At 59.7% G+C, this 16,863-nt stretch overlaps 1 protein-coding gene across 1 annotated transcript in view; it reads left to right on the plus strand.

Moving 5' to 3' along the window:
• ADCY3 (adenylate cyclase 3) overlaps positions 1–16,863 on the plus strand; it is a 75,893-nt gene that overhangs the window by 55,311 nt on the left and 3,719 nt on the right. Inside the window, exons 4-16 of the mRNA XM_058668196.1 lie at positions 7,584–7,714; positions 8,186–8,297; positions 8,402–8,529; positions 9,315–9,473; positions 10,030–10,207; positions 11,168–11,296; positions 11,567–11,709; positions 11,843–12,004; positions 13,082–13,169; positions 13,835–13,951; positions 15,123–15,382; positions 15,618–15,683; positions 16,400–16,481. Coding sequence (XP_058524179.1) covers positions 7,584–7,714; positions 8,186–8,297; positions 8,402–8,529; positions 9,315–9,473; positions 10,030–10,207; positions 11,168–11,296; positions 11,567–11,709; positions 11,843–12,004; positions 13,082–13,169; positions 13,835–13,951; positions 15,123–15,382; positions 15,618–15,683; positions 16,400–16,481 — 1,755 coding nt within the window. The remainder of the gene's footprint in view (positions 1–7,583; positions 7,715–8,185; positions 8,298–8,401; positions 8,530–9,314; positions 9,474–10,029; positions 10,208–11,167; positions 11,297–11,566; positions 11,710–11,842; positions 12,005–13,081; positions 13,170–13,834; positions 13,952–15,122; positions 15,383–15,617; positions 15,684–16,399; positions 16,482–16,863) is intronic.

Genomic DNA, 16,863 nt, shown 5'->3' on the forward strand with positions numbered 1-16,863 from the left:
AGAACTCGGAGGCTGCTGCTTCATGAGCCGGAACAGGGAAGGATTGAGAGATGTGAAAGCAAGCATGCAGAGCCCTCAGGCTCCCTGCCCCGTGAGCAGAGCAGGTCCCCGTGGGGAACAGACACGCAGGAGTGGAGAGAACAGAGCAGAGAAGGAGCTCAGGGTGGGTGTGGTGCGGGCAAGTGTGGTGCTTCCTGATGGGCTGAGGTGTGAGAGAGGGCGCAGCCACCTGCAGGGATGGTGGCCCAGGTCCTGCGGATCACCGCAGGATCACCCACTGAGGTGGGCAGGTTTAGAAGGCAGAGCCAGTAGCATTTCCTTTTGGATCTGCCGGGAGAGGGATTTGAGGGACCTACAAAGCTCACGGACTTGTGGGCTGGAAGCAGCCGGAAGGACAGGGTTGCTCCTTGGGCAAGGGAACTAGGACAGGTATTGGGGGTGGGAGTGGGGGCAGGCTGTGCTACGTTAGAGGTGCCTTGTAGACATCTGGGTGGAGAGTTAGGGGGGAAACCCTCTGCTTTTGGCGAACGGAGCTCACTCTGTGTGTCACTCGGTTGCTGGTGGGTTTGGGAGATTTGGGCTATGTGGATAGCCTCCCGCACGGGCCCGCTGGGCACCTTGCAGCATAGCTGGTGACCACTCAGTGCCTGGTGAGCCTTGTCTGCGCTTCTATTGCTTCTCCCCAGGAGAGATGAGGTGACAGGTGAGCCCTGGGCCTGGGCCTGCCCCCTCCTCTGCCCCAGGCCACCTGGGGCTTGGCAGAGCCAGCCAGGGCTACAGAGGGCAGCACCAAGGAGAAATTGTGTCCTTTCAGTGAGCCCTCCCAACACCAGCCAGGGACCCTGTGCATCCTGGCCTGCCTGGCTCAGAGTAGAACAGGTTGTACCCAGATGGGCAAAAGCAACACAGGGTGCTAGAGCCCGGGAGGCCTGGTAGGGACCACGCCTAGGGTGTTCCTGCCCATCACGTGACCCTGCTACGTCACAGCAAGGGAGGCACGTGGCATAGATGGATGTGGGGGAATGGGGTGGCGGCGGGGGGGGGGGCAAGACTGGGTGGAGGAAGGAGGGGTGGTCCACAGGCAGCTCAAAATTCTCTCAAAAGTGTTTGGAGTCAGGGTTACAAACATGGCACATACAGATTCTGGATTCCGGGGTGGCTTTCCTGTAAGACAGGAGGAAACTGGTGGATGTTTGGTGGTGGACAGGAAGTGATGGGAATGAGAACTGGTAGAGATGGAGGTTAGTGAGGAGCAGGTTAACTTACACACCTGCACCCCTTGGTGGTGCAGTGTGTCGTGTCGGTGGTGGTGATGGAGCAGGTGCTGGGATGGGCAGTCTTTTTTTTTTTTTAAGATTAATTTATTGGGAAGTCAAAGTTACAGAGAGTGAGAAAGACTGATCTTCCATCTGCTGGTTCACTCCCCCAAATGGCTGCAATGACCAGGGCTGAGTCGATCCAAAGCCAGGAGCTTCCATGTGGTGCGGGGGCTGGAGGACTTGAGCCATCTTCCACTACTTTCCAAGGCCATAAGCAGGAGGTTGGATTGGAAAGTGGAGCAGCCAGGACACAAACCAGTACCCATATGGAATGTCGGCTCCATAGGCAGAGGATTAGCCTATTACACCACTGTGCTAGCCACGTGGACAGTCTTCATTGCAGGAAGGTCCCTTCTTGTGTGGGAGAGGCTTGGAGTCAGGAGGACAGTGAGACTGTTTGGGGAAGGGGCTGGCATGACAGCTGTGCCTGTAGAGAGGAAAGGGTATTTGGGGAGAGCACTGGGCAGATTTGCTGCTTCACTGGGAAGTGGTGTCAGACCTGTGTAGACCCTGGGCTCTCATGCTGATGGTGATGTTGAACTGCTGCTTCGGAGCCACGGTCAGAAGCAGGTGGTGGGTGCTTCCACTGCCCACCACACAGGGGACCTTCACCCGGGGCGGGGGGCAGCTCCTCCTTGCCCCTCAGGGCTGACACATGAGCTGTACTCAGCTGGGGCAGTGTTGTCCCACACAGCAGCCGCAAGCCATTGACAGCTACTAAAATTCATTAGGATTGAAAATTCAGTTTCCTAGTTGTACTAGACACACAAAGTCACACACAGACAGTGGCCTGCACGCTGGACCTCATCAGGGCCTTCTGTGACTGTGGAAAGTTCTGAAAGCGCTGTTCTGGGGGGTGATGGCTTACCCCTGGGGCCGCGTCTCCTGGTGGACAGCTCATTATCTCAGCCGACCTCTGAGGAGCAGCTGCTCTGTGCCAAGTCCTCCTGCTGAGGGCTCCAGACGCCACCCACGTGGCCATCTTTGGGCCCTGGGGGGCTGTCTCCTAGGATGGCAGTCCCCTTAGCCTGCACAGGGGCCCCTTTCTGTGTGGGCTGCTTGGAAGGTGCACATGCCCAGAGTCCCCGTGCCTTCCCTGACTGGATGAGTGATCTGGGCTGATGTGGCCTGGAGGTGGCTTATCAGTTGGCCAGCCCGAGTCCCGTGTAGCCCCGCTCATCTTGGGTCCTTTCCTGAAGGCTCTAGGGACCCAGACCCATGCCTGTTCTCATGCCAGAGGGTCGCTTGTGAGTTACACTACATTCTGAGTTGAGCGGCCCCTTTCCCCTCTGAATCCCCACAGCCAAACACTCCTGTGTCATGCATGTGACCTGGCCACCCCTCCCGTCCACGGTGTTGTTACCTTTGACCTTCCCAGGATTTAGTGCAGGGAATGACTAGGAGGCCCCAGGACTGTCCTGTGTATGGCAGGCTGTGGCCATGACTTCATTTCCCCTGCTGTGGTCCTCCCATCAGGGCAGTGTTGAGAAGGAGGGGCTGGGAACCTCTGACCTCCCAGGAGGCCTAGCCCTCCTGTTCATGCCTGTGGCCTCTGCCCAGCTGAGTAGGCCAGTGTGCCCACCCTGGTGGAGTCAAGTGACTGTTGGCTTCTGAACAGCCTGGAAGGTCCCCCTGCCCCCAGATCTGGATGAACTGGGACCAGGACAGAAAGGCATGTGGAGCAGCTCTTGGTCTGCTCACAGCCTATGACCGGTCGCCATGACACATACTGTGTTAGTGTGTGTGTGGTCATATGCGCACACACACCATCCCACAGAGTTCACATGCATGTCTCTCACAGACACTGTCAGCGTGCTCGTTGTCCACCCCGCTGCACGCGCCACACCACCCAGGCGACGTGGAGTGGGCCTTTTTCTCCCCCGCTCTCTCCCTTGCATGGATGTAGCTGTCACCCACGGAGCTTCTCCCCCAAATCCCTCCCGACTGCCACTTGCTGTAATTAACTTCTGGATGCCTCAGCAGCAGCGCAGCAGCGTCTTCACCTGAGCCCTGGGGAGCTGGGCTGTCCTTCTGTCTCAGTCCCGAGCCGTGAGTCACTGCTGAGCAGGGAGCCTGCAGCCTGGCAGAGGCCGTGCGGGCTGGGCCAGCCTTGCTTCCCACGCTCTGCTCTCACCTCACCGTGACCCTCAGCTCGCCACCTTCAGGGCAGCCCCACCTCTCGCCCGCGGGCCTGGGGAGCAAGCCTCCCCTCTTAGAAGGCAACCGTGTTCCCAGCAGCCTCTCTCCCTCCCTCCTTAGCATTCTGCCCCCAGGAACCCCCAGCCTGCCAGGCTGGAACCCAGGCCCTCCCTTCGCAAGTTCCTGGCCTCACTGTGGTTTTCTCCCTGCGATGGCGCGGGGCAGCTGGAGCTGGGGACACAGCATGACGTCACACTGCCATGTAGCTCTTCTTGCGCATGTATTTTTTTTCACTTTTTTAAAAAAGGTTTATTTATTTTTATTGGAAAGTCAGATATACAGAGAGGAGGAGAGACAAAGATCTTCCCATCTGATGACTGAATCCCCAGGTAGCACAACGGCCAGAGCTGAGCCAATCCGAAGCCAGGAGCCAGAAACTTCTTTTGGATCTGCCACACGGGTGCCCCCAAGGCTTTGGGGCCGTCCTCGACTGCTTTCCCAGGCCACAAGCAGGGAGCTGGATGGGAAACCGGGCCGCCAGGACACGAACTGGGCCGATATGGGATCCAGATGCATGCAAGGCAAGGACTTTAGCCACTAGGCTACCATGCTGGGCCCTTTTTTTCACTTCCTCTGGATTATTTCTCCAGCTAAAATTCAGAGGAATCACTAATGGGTCGAAAGCTGGGAGCATTCTTAGGATTCCTCAGACATACAGCAGCTGCTGTTTTTGGAAGAGTGTGCATTGTCTCGGTGCTGGGGAGACCCAGCTGCGTCCAGCAGATTCAGGCGCCTGAGCCATGCTAGGATGTTCTGGGGGGCCCCCTCTACCAACACCCCCCGTTAGACCCACCAAGCAGCTGCACCTGGACCCCTGCCACCTTGCTTCCCCAAACACATGTGACAGGACTTAAGGTCTTCACTGCCCACTGCGCCCCTTGTCTCGAACCCGCACACACCAGGGGGCCTTTGCTACAGTGTGCCCCTCACAGCTTCCTGCTTTCCCCACTTTTGGCCTGTCTGCTCCCCCATGCCCACCCTCCCTCCCATGGGTGCCTGCTTCAGTAAGACCTGCCTTGTTGGCAGAATGACTTCAAATGGACTGTCTGCCCACTGAGCCTTTTGGGGTTGACTGCAAGGCCTCCATAAGCCAGGTGTATATTTTGGGAGCCCTGATTTATAACCTTTATTGTTATTCTTAAGATGGATAGTTCTTGATTTCCTAGCCTCATATATTTCTCTTAAAAATTGAGGTGATGGAACAACCCTAATGCAAAAATGGGATTCCCCACCCCACGTCAACCTTGCAGCCTCAGCCTGGGTGCCAGGCCTTCCCAGGCACCTGCTCAAGGGCCTTGGGGCTGCCCCAGGCTAGTGCCATGCTGGCTGACAGCCCTGACGCCCCAGGTCCTGCCAGGAGGAAGCAGGGGTGGGCTCCACCTGAGGAGGAAGCTGGCTTTTGGAGGGGGAACTGGAACTGTGGGAAGAGGCCCGGAGCACTGGGTGGGACTGGGTTGGCTTCTGCTGGCCCCCTGCAGCCAGGGGAGCCCAGAAAGGCTTTTCTGGAAGGAGGGAGGGCTGAGGTGGACAGGACGGGCAAACTGTGAGGACACTGGATGCTGGGACGTGCCGAGACCCATGCCCCACATCCTGCCCACACACCTGCACAGGTCTGCCCTTTATTCCTTACCCACTCACCGTGAGTAGCACTCACACCGATCATGTAGGTACGGGGAGCAGAGCTAAGGATGAAAGGAAGGCAGCATCGGCTATGCATCAGCCTGTGCCCACTGGGAAGTCTGGCTCTGCAGAGCCATAGTGAGCCGCAGAGTGGGCTCCGGCCTCGTCTTGCTGCAGCACCTGCTGCCCCCATGCCCTTGGCAACACTTGGCACGCTGTACATTCTCACCAGCAACAGAAACATCCAACATGTTGCAGCTGCCGGCACTGGTCCGAGAGCTTCAGGACCGGTTGTGAGTTGCCCAGTCCTGTTCCGCTGTCTAGGAAACAAGACCCCAGGAAGTTTAGGGACTTACCTGATAGCATGGCAGGTATATGCAGGGCTGGGGTCCGAGCCAGGCCATGGAGGCCAGGGCCTGTTCTCCTTCCCCCATGAGCCTCCTGTGTACTGTGGGTGCACACTTGGCCAGCCAGGCTGGAACTCCAAGGATGCTTGACAGAGAGAAGTCACAGGCCCCATGTTCGTGGTTGCCCACCTATGTCAGACCCTTGGCCCTTGCCCACTCCCAGCCATCCTATAGGCCAAGCCGAGCTGCAGGGCCCGTCTCTGGGTTTCCTGGTAAGCCTTCACAGAGGCTGTTTTTTTCTCCATGGCATCCTTAACTGGGTTGGGGAGGGGGTCCCAGCTCCGCCCACACCCATCCCCTTGTATCAGCCTGCTCTCTTCATACCCCCACACCCACTGGCTGAGGCACAGGGTGTCAAGCACCAGGGTCATTGAGTTAGATGCACCTGCTTGGCTCAGCTTCCCCAAGGGCTCATGGCATGCCAGAGTGGTTTTGGCGTTTTGTTGCTGGGCTCTGGTAATGCTACAGCAGGGTGTTTGGCAGTGGAAGTGGGAGAAGCAGAGAAGAAGCAGAGGAAGTGTTCCCAGACCCGGAGTGCTGGGCAGAAGGGCACCCTCAGTGTCCTACCCAATGATTGACTGCACGAAGGAGTTAATTTATCTCTCACAAATCCACAGAGCCCAGGAAGCCAGGGCCCCATGGGCCATGGACTAGGGGGACAGCACTAGGGGGACAGGCAGGGCCGTCCCTGCAGCGGAGCCACTTCTGCAGGAGGGGCATCTCTGGACCTCTTGGCAGCCCCTGCTGGAGATGGGACTTGAACCTGAGCCTCCAGCAGATGCATCTGGAGGGCAGGTTGCTCTGCCTTCCCTGGGCCCATGGAACACGGCAAAGCTTGCCTTTCCTTCCCCAGGCCTTGGCAGGGGGACAAGGTCCCCTCTGGTCCCCACAGCCTGGGACCTGTGGTCTGGGCTATACCTGCATACCAAGGACCAGACACTGGCTCCTGGCATTGCTGCCATGGCTACTGGAACTTGCACACCGGGCTCTGAGCTCCTTGCCTGTCATCTCTCACCCTTCAACATCTGACACCATGCCACTCAGCCCCCTCTTTTCCCAGGCTGGCCTGGCATCCCTTGCCTCCCCGCCTCCAGTCGCTTCCCCTCCTTCATTTAGTTTCCTTAGGATCTCCCTCAGTTGCTGGTGCAGCTCTTCCCCAGGCACCATCCTCGCTGCGCTCTCCCAGCGGGCAGCCCTGGGCCCTCTCCGACTCCATCTTCCAGTCCTTTGTGTCCACAGTTCCCTTCTGGAATGCTTGCCTGCCTGCCCATTGTCTGCCTGCCTGCAGGGCATCCCCAAGCTCACTCAGCCTCTGGGGATGCCTGCCTGCCCCATCTCCCAGATGCCCAAACCAGAGACTAAATATTTGTGGCTTTATGGGTCACACTGGGTCCGTTGCCACTGCTGCCCTTAACTGATGGGACTTGACAAGCCAGCGACACTCAGCGACTCAGTGCGGCTGAGTGCCAGATGCTTGGTGTGATGGGCAGCAGTCTGACTTGGTGTCTCCCAGCCCCCCAGTCTGTGTACTCTGTGCCTGGCTCGTGAGCTGTGCCTCCATTTCTGCCCCTTGCGGGTCCCTGAAGCCACCAGGGACTCCGTGTCATTCCCTTCTCGTGTTGCCCCTGAGTCCTTTTGAGGTTGCTGGGAGCCCATGAGACCCCAAGCACTGGGGCACCTGTCACATGGCACTCATGGTCTATCACAGGTCTTGACTCAAGAAAGATGTGGATTTCAGGGGTGACTGCCCTGTCCAAGGCCATGGCTTGGATGACCTGGAGGTGGCCACGGTGCTCCTGCCCTCCGGGGTTCCCCGGGCAGGGCCTACCTGCTGAGCACAGCCACAGAGCAGGGCCTCTCAGAAGTGGCTAGATGGTTCCTCAGCCGCTGAGCTGCCTGTGTGGGCCTCGGGACCCGGGTGATATCTCATGCCAGGTTGTGGTGTTTCCTTCCGGAACGTGTGAGCTGGCCTCTGCAGAAGGCAGGGACCTCCTTCCTGGTAACCCACTGCCTTCTGCTCCTCTCTGCCCACCCCCAGGAGAACCTCATGCTCTCCATCCTGCCCAAGCACGTGGCCGACGAGATGCTCAAGGACATGAAGAAGGACGAGAGCCAGAAGGACCAGCAGCAGTTCAACACCATGTACATGTACCGTCATGAGAACGTCAGGTGCACCGGCAGGGCAGCCGGGGGCTCGAGGCTCAGCGGGGGCTGCCGAGGTGGTGAGGTTTGAGGGGTTCCCTAGGAACCCTGGCCTCAGCTCCTCTGTACAGTGACTCAGCTGGCAGGTGTCAGCACAGAGAGGATGTAGGCTAATGGCTCTGGCCGCATCCCTCTGAGCAGGGCAGGGACTGCTGGGCCTCTGAGGCTACAACCCTGAACTCCGATTCCAGGAACTTGGCCATCTTCAGTCCGGAGATGGGGTGGGGCTGGGAAGGAGGGACGGAGATCTGGGAGGTCTGCAGTGAGCACTTGTGCCAAGGGTGAGCTGCGGTGTCAGAGCCATGAGTCTGGGGTCTTGCTGCTCTGGGCCCTGCGGGGTGGGCAGCTTGAGCCAAGGCTGCCGCCTCTGCCCCCATGGTCCTGGCTGCATGGGGCAGGGGGCGGGAAGCTCACTGCCCACCACCGTTGGCTCCACAGCATCCTCTTCGCAGACATAGTGGGCTTCACACAGCTGTCCTCCGCCTGCAGCGCCCAGGAGCTTGTGAAGCTGCTCAATGAGCTCTTTGCACGCTTTGACAAGCTGGCCGCAGTGAGTCTCCATCCGCCCTGTCCCTCGGCATCACCCCCACCTGACCCTGGCCCCTCCTGGTGGCCGCTGAAGGGACTCAGGTGCTGTGCCTGCTGCCCTTGCAGAAATACCACCAGCTACGCATCAAGATCCTGGGCGACTGCTACTACTGCATCTGCGGCCTGCCCGACTACCGGGAGGACCACGCTGTCTGCTCCATCCTCATGGGGCTAGCCATGGTGGAGGCCATCTCGTAAGCCGCCCTGGAGGGGCAGGGGATGGGGAAGGCTGCCCTGGGCTCTGGGCCAGGCTCTGCCGCTGCCAGGGTCAGGTGTGGAGGTCATCCTGTGTCCGTGGCTGCTGAGCTCACGGGACACCGGACACTTCAGTTGCTCCTGCTGGGTCTGGCCAATGTAACCCTTCTTCCCTCTCCTTGCCCTTGCTGCCACTGCTACAGGTGGGCTTGGTGAGCCCCACAAAGGTGGTCCTTTAAGTCTCCTGTAGCAACCAGCAGTGAAGGGGCAAGGGAGACTATTGGGACCATTTTGCCCCACGTCAGGATTAGATGCCTCTGCCTGTGGCCCGGAAGGAGATCCATGCTGTCTTGACCCCCGGGAAGCTATGTCCTGCGCCCGTCTGCCGACCAGGCGCATTGTTGCTCTTGCATATTGGTGCTCTCTGAGGAGCTGCCAAAGCTTGTTGCTCTGTCATGCTGGGCACATACCAGGTGGCCAGTGTGCCAAGAAGTTAATGACTGCAAGAGGGAGACTGCAGATCCCTGGATGAGAGCCCCTCTGCCTCACCTCCCCCTCACTCTCCTGCCCCTGTGATGGGGGAACCTGGACTGGGCCTCACCTCCAGGGTCCATAGCTCAAATGCATACCAGAAGCTGGGGGCTGAAAGGGCCAGGTACTTGACCCAAGCACATGCCCACCTGGAGGGTGAGAGAGCCCGAGCAGGAATCCTCAAACAGGGGAGGGGACAGCTACCTGCCAAGGGGCTCTGTGCTGACCCCTTCCTGCTGTGTGTGCCTGGCAGGTACGTGCGGGAAAAGACCAAGACCGGGGTGGACATGCGCGTGGGGGTGCACACGGGCACCGTGCTGGGGGGTGTCCTGGGTCAGAAGCGCTGGCAGTATGACGTGTGGTCCACTGATGTCACTGTGGCCAATAAGATGGAAGCCGGTGGCATCCCTGGGTGAGTGTTCCTTCTGGGCGGGTGGGTCAGCAGGCCTGGGAACCAGGGGCGGGGCCACCCTCCCCCACTACCCTCAGACAAGGCACCTCCAGGGTAGTTGCCCCTCCTGCCTCCAATCTCGGGTGCCTGGGATCCCTGGTCTGGGGTCTGGCACTCATGGGGTGCCACAGCCTCCCTGGGAGTGTCCTTAATGGTCATGGTTGGCTGCAGGCCAAGAGGCAGCCCCATGCAAGTGCATTGCAGTTCACTGGCCAGCCGGGCTGGCTGACGGCTGAGTGGGGCTGCAGCGCCTCCCTTCCAGGGCAGCTGGGTTCTATAAACCCTGGGATTGCAACTGGAAATCCTGTGAGGTGAACACTTGGACTGTGGAGTTCAAGGTCATAGCAGACATAGGTCCTTGACGTCACTGGGTGTTCCCAGGAGCCTCGTGCCTCAGGAGGGCTGAGGGGAGCAGGTGCCTTGGCTCCTGCCTGCTGCTCAGGGACAGGACGGTCCCCTTGCAGCCTCTGCCCACGGGCCTGGGCCAGGGCTCAGGGCTCCCTCGCTGTCCCCACAGGCGTGTGCATATCTCCCAGAGCACCCTGGACTGTCTGAAGGGAGAGTTCGACGTGGAGCCAGGCGACGGGGGCAGCCGCTGTGACTACCTGGAGGAGAAGGGCATTGAGACGTACCTCGTCATTGCCTCCAAGCCCGAGGTGAAAAAGACAGCCGCCCAAAACGGCCTTAATGGCTCGGTGAGTCACTGAACCCTGAGGCGCCTGCCACAAACCTGATTCCAGGGCAGTGGGGGGGGAGGTGCCTTCTGGGAGTCAGGGGAGCAGCTGGTTTCTGGGGGAGCTGGAAGTGCGATCATGACAGGATGGCACCCAGGTGGTTGCTGGTGCCTCAAGTCACATTAGAAGGGTCTGGGAGCAGCTGGGAGGGTGATGTGCAGGTGGGCACCCAGGCAGGGTGGGTAGGAAATGCAGCGGGAACAGGCTGGTGTCAGATACTCCCACTGGCTTGGTCTTTGTGGGGGGTTCTCCAGAGTCCCTGCTTTCCTGCCCACTGCCCCAGCATCCTTCTCCCCCTGCACGCCTCCTGGCTGGAGTCCACGCACCTGTCCCCGGCCTGGGCAGCTGTGCATGGAGTTCTGCTCCCCGTTGGCTGCATGATTTGCTCCTTCCTGTGTTTAAGACAGTGATCCCTGACCTCACCGCCCCTTTGCAGCTGGCGTTGCCCATATCTGGCTTCTCAGGGCTGGTTCACTCCCTCTCTGCCCTGTGTGCCATGTGTCACCTGCCCCTGCGTACTCTGTGTCCCAGTGGGATTCTGCCCCCTCTTATGCACTTGTGTGGGACTCTGGCCCTTCATCCCCAGGAGGTGGGCAGGTTCTTGTCACTGGTGAAGGAAGTCAGGAAGATTTGCCTGCGACGTGGTGTTTAACCTCTGACTCCCTGCTCTTTGGGGAGACGGGTCTGTGGCATTCTCAGGCAGTCAGAAGACAACGGGGGTCCACACTGAAAAGGCCTCTGTGAATCCGCTCCCCAATTATTGCTGTGGGAGAGGAGTCAAGTGTTTGGGTCTTTCTCTGCTTAGGAAATGTAAACTAACTGTGGCCACTGGTTGGAAGAGGATAGCATTTCAGGGTGAGGGGCCTGGGTCAGCGGGGCTGCTGGAGGCCACTCTTCCCTAACTCCCCTGACTCCTGGTAGGCACTGCCCAATGGGACCCCAGCCTCCCCGCAGCCCAGCTCCCCTGCCCTCATCGAGACCAAGGAGCCCAGTGGGAGCGGCCATGCCAGCGGCTCCACGTCGGAGGAGCCCGAGCAACAGGAGGCACAGGTGTGTGCAGGGCTGGGTCCCACCATCTCCAGCCCTGCCCATGGTGGCTGTGCAGTCCCAGCTGGCCTGAGTGCTGTGCACAGTACCCAACTCTGCCTGCCCTTCCTCCCTGCTTCCCACCCGCTCCCCGCAGCAGAGTCGTCCCGGGCCCTAGAAGACAGGGCAGGACCGAGGCCCACAGGCCACACTGGGAGCTGCTTGCAAGCAAGAGGTCTCAGCCCCACCCTCCGCTGTCCCACCAACCGTGTCCCTCCTTGGCTCGGCTTCCAGGCTGACAACCCCTCGTTCCCCAACCCTCGCCGAAGGCTGCGCCTTCAGGACCTGGCTGAGCGCGTGGTGGACGCCTCTGAGGACGAACATGAGCTCAACCAGCTGCTCAATGAGGCCCTGCTGGAGCGCGAATCGGCACAGGTGTACGCAGCCCCACCCTGTGGGCCTGGGGGATGGGGAGAGGGGGGTCCAGATGTACATGGGCCCTCCCAGGCCTGGGGGAGGGAAATGCATGGATGCAGGGGCAAAGGTCAGGCCGGGCTCACTTTCCCACAGGGTCAAGAAGAGAAACACCTTCTTGCTAACCATGCGGTTCATGGACCCCGAGCTGGAGTCCCGCTACTCTGAGGAAAAGGAGAAGCAGAGTGGGGCCGCCTTCAGTTGCTCCTGTGTGGTGCTGCTGTGCACTGCCCTCGTGGAAATCCTCATTGACCCCTGGTGAGGGGGCAGCAGGGATGGCCTGCTCAGTCAGGGGTGTCCATTAAAAAGAGGGGTGTGGAGGCTGGTGCAGGTGACAGGTTGGTGGGGGAAGGAGGAGGGTGCTCAACTCAGGTGCTGGACCCGGCCCCAGGGCAGGTCACTCCTGGCTCACGGATGCCAAGACTGCTTGCTGTGGGTTCCATACTACTGCTTGCCCACACACCATGGGCACCATGGGCAAAGAATCTGCCACGTGGCTCAGTAAGGCCACTGTCCCCATGCTGGGAACAGACGATGTTCTGGGTGGTGCCAGCAAGTTCAGCGGGCATGAGGGTAGGGGTGGAGCTCTCTGCCCCACTTGGTGGCAAATGGGGGATCCTGGCCATTGTGCTGTGATGAGAGCTGAGTGGAGACATCCACCAGCTCTGAGCCCCCAGTGCCCTGCAGGTGGATGAGTAAGGCAGGGAAGAGAGGCGCCAAGCGGGGCTGTGGGAGGCAGCTGAAGCCACAGTGGGGCAGCACGGGCAGCAGGACACCCACTCTCGGGGATGCCTCTGCAGGGTAGAGACGTACAGGGCTGCAGGGGTGGGAAGAAGCAACAGGGATGGACATAAGGACCCTTACAGCCATTTGAGGGGCAGGCTCCTGGGAAGACTGGCTGGCATCCACACATCCCGATGGCCTTGGAGGCCCAGTTTCCCCAAGGGGCTCGGTGGGGACAGCAAGGACCTGGGGAGAGCCTTGGGTGCCGCTGCCTGCCTGGCTCCAGGCGCTTCTCACGGCAGCTGCTCATTCCCAAGAATTCCTTCCCAGGCGTCCGTGACCCTCCCTGGCCCGGCCAGGTCCCAGTGGACGGCTGTGGCCCGGGTGACCCGTTCCCAGGCCCTACCCTCAGCTGGTGTCCACCCCCTGCCCTGCCCAGCTAGAGCCTGTTGGCCATGGCCAGTGCAGGCATAGTTAGCGACCTCCCTGGCACCCCCTGGTACATTCTGGGTACAGGCCCCCTCCCCCTGCCCTCTTCTCACCTGCCTTGGGCCTCTCCCCGAGGCTCACTGCCTGTTTGGGTCCTCTCTAATCTTCACCTCTCTGCCACAGGCTGATGACAAATTATGTGACCTTCGTGGTGGGGGAGATCCTACTCCTGCTGCTGACCTTCTGCTCGCTGGCTGCCATCTTCCCCCGGGTGAGGACCGCTGTCCGTGGGCAGCACCCCCTTGGGGGCTAAGTCCTGAGAAGTTGGGTCTCCTGTCCAGTCCTGATAGACACGCCATCACCTGTCAGGATGGGCCAAGCATTCTGTGCCCATTGCCCAGGCGTGGTGCTCCTGGCTCTGGGATGGTGGGGAGTGGGAGGGCTGGGGACGAGGTAGCAGGGTGCTGGAGCTTGGAACAGGAACCTCACTGTGAAATATGGGATGCCCCAGCCCAAAGGTGGCCTGGGCCAGCTGTCGTTGCACCCTGAAAGCCACAGTGAAGGGCAGTGGAGTGCGGGCAGGGTTTCTGTTCTGAATGCCAAGGGAGAGGCAGGGTTTCACAAGAAAGATCCAGCAGGTGGTTTGTGTGGCCCAGGGAAGTAGGGGTGGCCATAGTTCTGGCCCTGCCTGGCCTCACCCTCGATGTCTGCACTGCCTACAGTGTCCTGGTGGCCACTCGGTTCTCTCTGGAGGCCAGGGTCTTATGCAGACACCAGGATGCATATGTATTTCCCACCCGAGCCTCTCATGAGCAAACCCCACTTCTCTGTTCCTGAGACTTGGGTTAAGGGAGCAGCCTGAGTTGGTGGCGGTCAAGGGTGCAGGAGACAGGACCACTGGAGGCTCAGAATCCCAGAAACCCTGCTGCCTTCCAGGCCTTCCCAAAAAAGCTCGTGGCCTTTTCCACGTGGATTGACCAGACTCGTTGGGCCAGGAACACCTGGGCCATGTTGGCCATCTTCATCTTGGTGATGGCGAACGTCGTGGACATGGTAAGCACCTGCCGAGCCTAGGCCCAGCTGTGAGGGGCTTCTGTGCTAACAACTCGAACCTGCTGCTGTGCCACTTGGACCCCTGAGCCTGTTGTGTTACCACGGGGAAGGGGGCTCTCCATCAGCCAAGGGAGAGCCTGTCTAGTTCCCTGTGCTGTCTCCTGTCCCTGCCAAGGCGTCACACACACTGGCTCCTTTGAGTTTCAAATTGACCCTTAGAGATTGGGGTTGGGATCCAGTTTCACTGCTGCTCCACTTGCTGTAGGGCAGCCTTGAGAACAGAAGTGGCTTCCTGACTCCTGGCTCACTGCTCGGGTGCAGTGGAACCAGTGAAGGCTGTGGGCCCCCTCCTGTGTGGCTAAGTGGGCCCCAGAGACTAGCGATGTGGATACTCCGGCTGGGTTAGTAGAGAAGCTGGAGGTCCCGACGGGGGCAGCCAGGTGCTTTCCTGGGGAGAAATGAGTGGAATTGAAAGCCAGGATAAAATTGTTCGGCGTCTCCAGGCACAGCGTGTACCTGGACCTGGAGTTCTCAGCCCCTGGACCTCAGGAGTTCTCTCCAGAGCTGTTTGCAAAAAGTTATATCCTGTAACAGCGGCAGCACAAGAATGAAATCAGCTCGACAGACTGGCAGTAGGCAGAGCTGCAGGGCTTGGAGTCCTGGAGCCCAGGACCAGCCAGAGTGAATAGTCAGGCACTGCAGGGCTGCTGCCCCTGGGACTCCCAGCATCAGCAGATAGCAGGGGATACGGGGGGCGCTGTCGCATCTGGAGGCCTGAGAAGCTGCAGGCTTTGCACACTGGCGTGACGAGGGGAACTTGACTGAAGTCAAGAACCCTAAGTGGGCTAGATTCACGTTGCCCTTACTGCTGACCATGTCTGGTCAGCAGAGGGAGCAGTGCAGGGGGGTAGCAGGGGAGACTGGAGACCTTCAGGAGAGGGAGGCTAGGTGGCCCCAGGGGAGTGGGGAAGAGTGTGGGACCAAGCCCAGCCTCCCAGAGTCCATACACCCAGGGGTGGTACTACAAACAAGGCTTTGTGACCATGGCCGACTCTGGGTAGCATTCCCCTTGCCTCTGGGGAGCCAGGAGGGCAGCCGGGGAAGGGATGCTGCCCAGACCAGCTGTATCTGAGCAGCATCTGCTCGTCCCTTGCTTGTCGCTGGCCTTTAGCTCAGCTGTCTGCAGTACTATGCGCCACCTGGCAACAGCACGGTGGCACTGGAGCCGGAGGGCGGCTGCCTGCAGAACCCCAAGTACTACAGCTGTGTGGCCGTGCTGTCCCTCGTGGCCACCATCATGCTGGTGCAGGTCAGCCACATGGTGAAGCTCACACTCATGCTGCTCATCACGGGCACCGTGGCTGCCATCAACCTGACCGCCTGGCGCCCTGTCTTTGACGAGTACGACCACAGGCGCTTTCAGGAGCACGGGTAAGGTCTACTCACCCTACTCCCCTTCCCTGAGTCCCTCGCCTACTTGAAGGTAGGTCATGGGCCTGTGGGGAGGTGGTTTCCTGTCTGGGGGGTTCCTTGCAAAGCCTGCATGGGTGGGTGTTGGTGGGCTGTGATCTGGGGGTTGGGCCTCTCCATCTCCGTGGGTGGGTGGGAGACTGGGACACCACCACCTCCTGTGCTGAGGGGGCCTGAATGAGTTCTCTGCCCACAGCTTTCCCCTGGTGGCCTTGGAGAAGATGCAGGTGTTTGCCACTTCTGGGCTCAATGGTACTGACAGGTAAGGGCCTCTTTTCTAGGCCAGAAGGAAGACTGGCCCATGCTCCAGGAACTCTCCATGCCAAAAGCCAGCGATTAGGGGAGTGGCATGCTGTCTGTTAGAAGGGTAGAGCGTCAGGGAGATCTCCCAGCTATTGGTTTGCTTCCCAAATAGATACAACAGCCAGGGCTGACCCAGGCCCAGCTGGGAGCCTAGAAGTCCATCCAGGCCTTAGCATTAGCAGGAAGTGGAGCAGCTGGGACTCATGCCAGTGTGCTGATATGAGGAGCTGGTGTCACAGGCAGCGGCTTAACGTGCTGTGGCCCAGCACCGACCCCTGGCACGTTTTTGAGCTGGGGAAGAGGAAGGAGTGTGGCATAGATCTGGACACGTGGTTATGGTGTGGGGGCAGAGGCAGGTTCTGCCCAGGGGGCCACAGGCCGCTCACTTCCCCAGGGAGGAGGGTACTGAACATTGATGTACTCAAGGACATGCAAATTGTAACAGAATACTGCAATCTGGTAAAAGCAAATTGAGTCCAACGGTAACTCACAGAACATAGTGTGGAACTGTGTAGTAATGTACAGCTGAGATCATGACCCCCTTGGGCTCCTGCCACCCATGTGGGAGACCTGGGTCATGCTCTGGCTGCCGCTGTGGCTGTGTGCTCGCTCCTGAGGGGACAGGGCAGGAGCTGACCAGGGAGGGTGGCAGCAGCTCTCCTCTCTGCCCGGCAGGCTGCCCCTGATGCCCTCCAAGTACTCCATGACAGCGATGGTGTTGGTCATGATGCTCAGCTTTTACTACTTCTCCCGACACGTGAGTGCCCGCTCATCCCCCTGCCCCCTCCCGTGGTTGGTGCAGCCCCAGTGCCCAAGGAATGCTGGTTCCATGTCCTCGTCGTGGTGCAGGACTCTGGGCAAGCCAGCACCTTCCTTGTAGACTTGCTTCTCCCTTAGTGGTATGAAGTTCTCCATCCTATGATCTCCAGGAGGCTGAAGGTGGGGTTGCAGGGGAGGGTGCAGGGTGGGTGCTGGCCTGAAAGCGTCAGACTGTATTCCCTGGGCTGGAGCTCATGGCCCCTGCACTTGCCCTGGCCAGAGGGGATCATGGTCACTGAAGCACTGACGGCAGAGCCAGAAGAAACAGGGAAGGGAGCTCAAGTCGCTCTTTGGTTGAAAGGAAAAACAGGGAAGAATGG

Source organism: Ochotona princeps, chromosome 8, assembly GCF_030435755.1.
Source record: "Ochotona princeps isolate mOchPri1 chromosome 8, mOchPri1.hap1, whole genome shotgun sequence".
NCBI classification, from domain to species: domain Eukaryota; kingdom Metazoa; phylum Chordata; class Mammalia; order Lagomorpha; family Ochotonidae; genus Ochotona; species Ochotona princeps.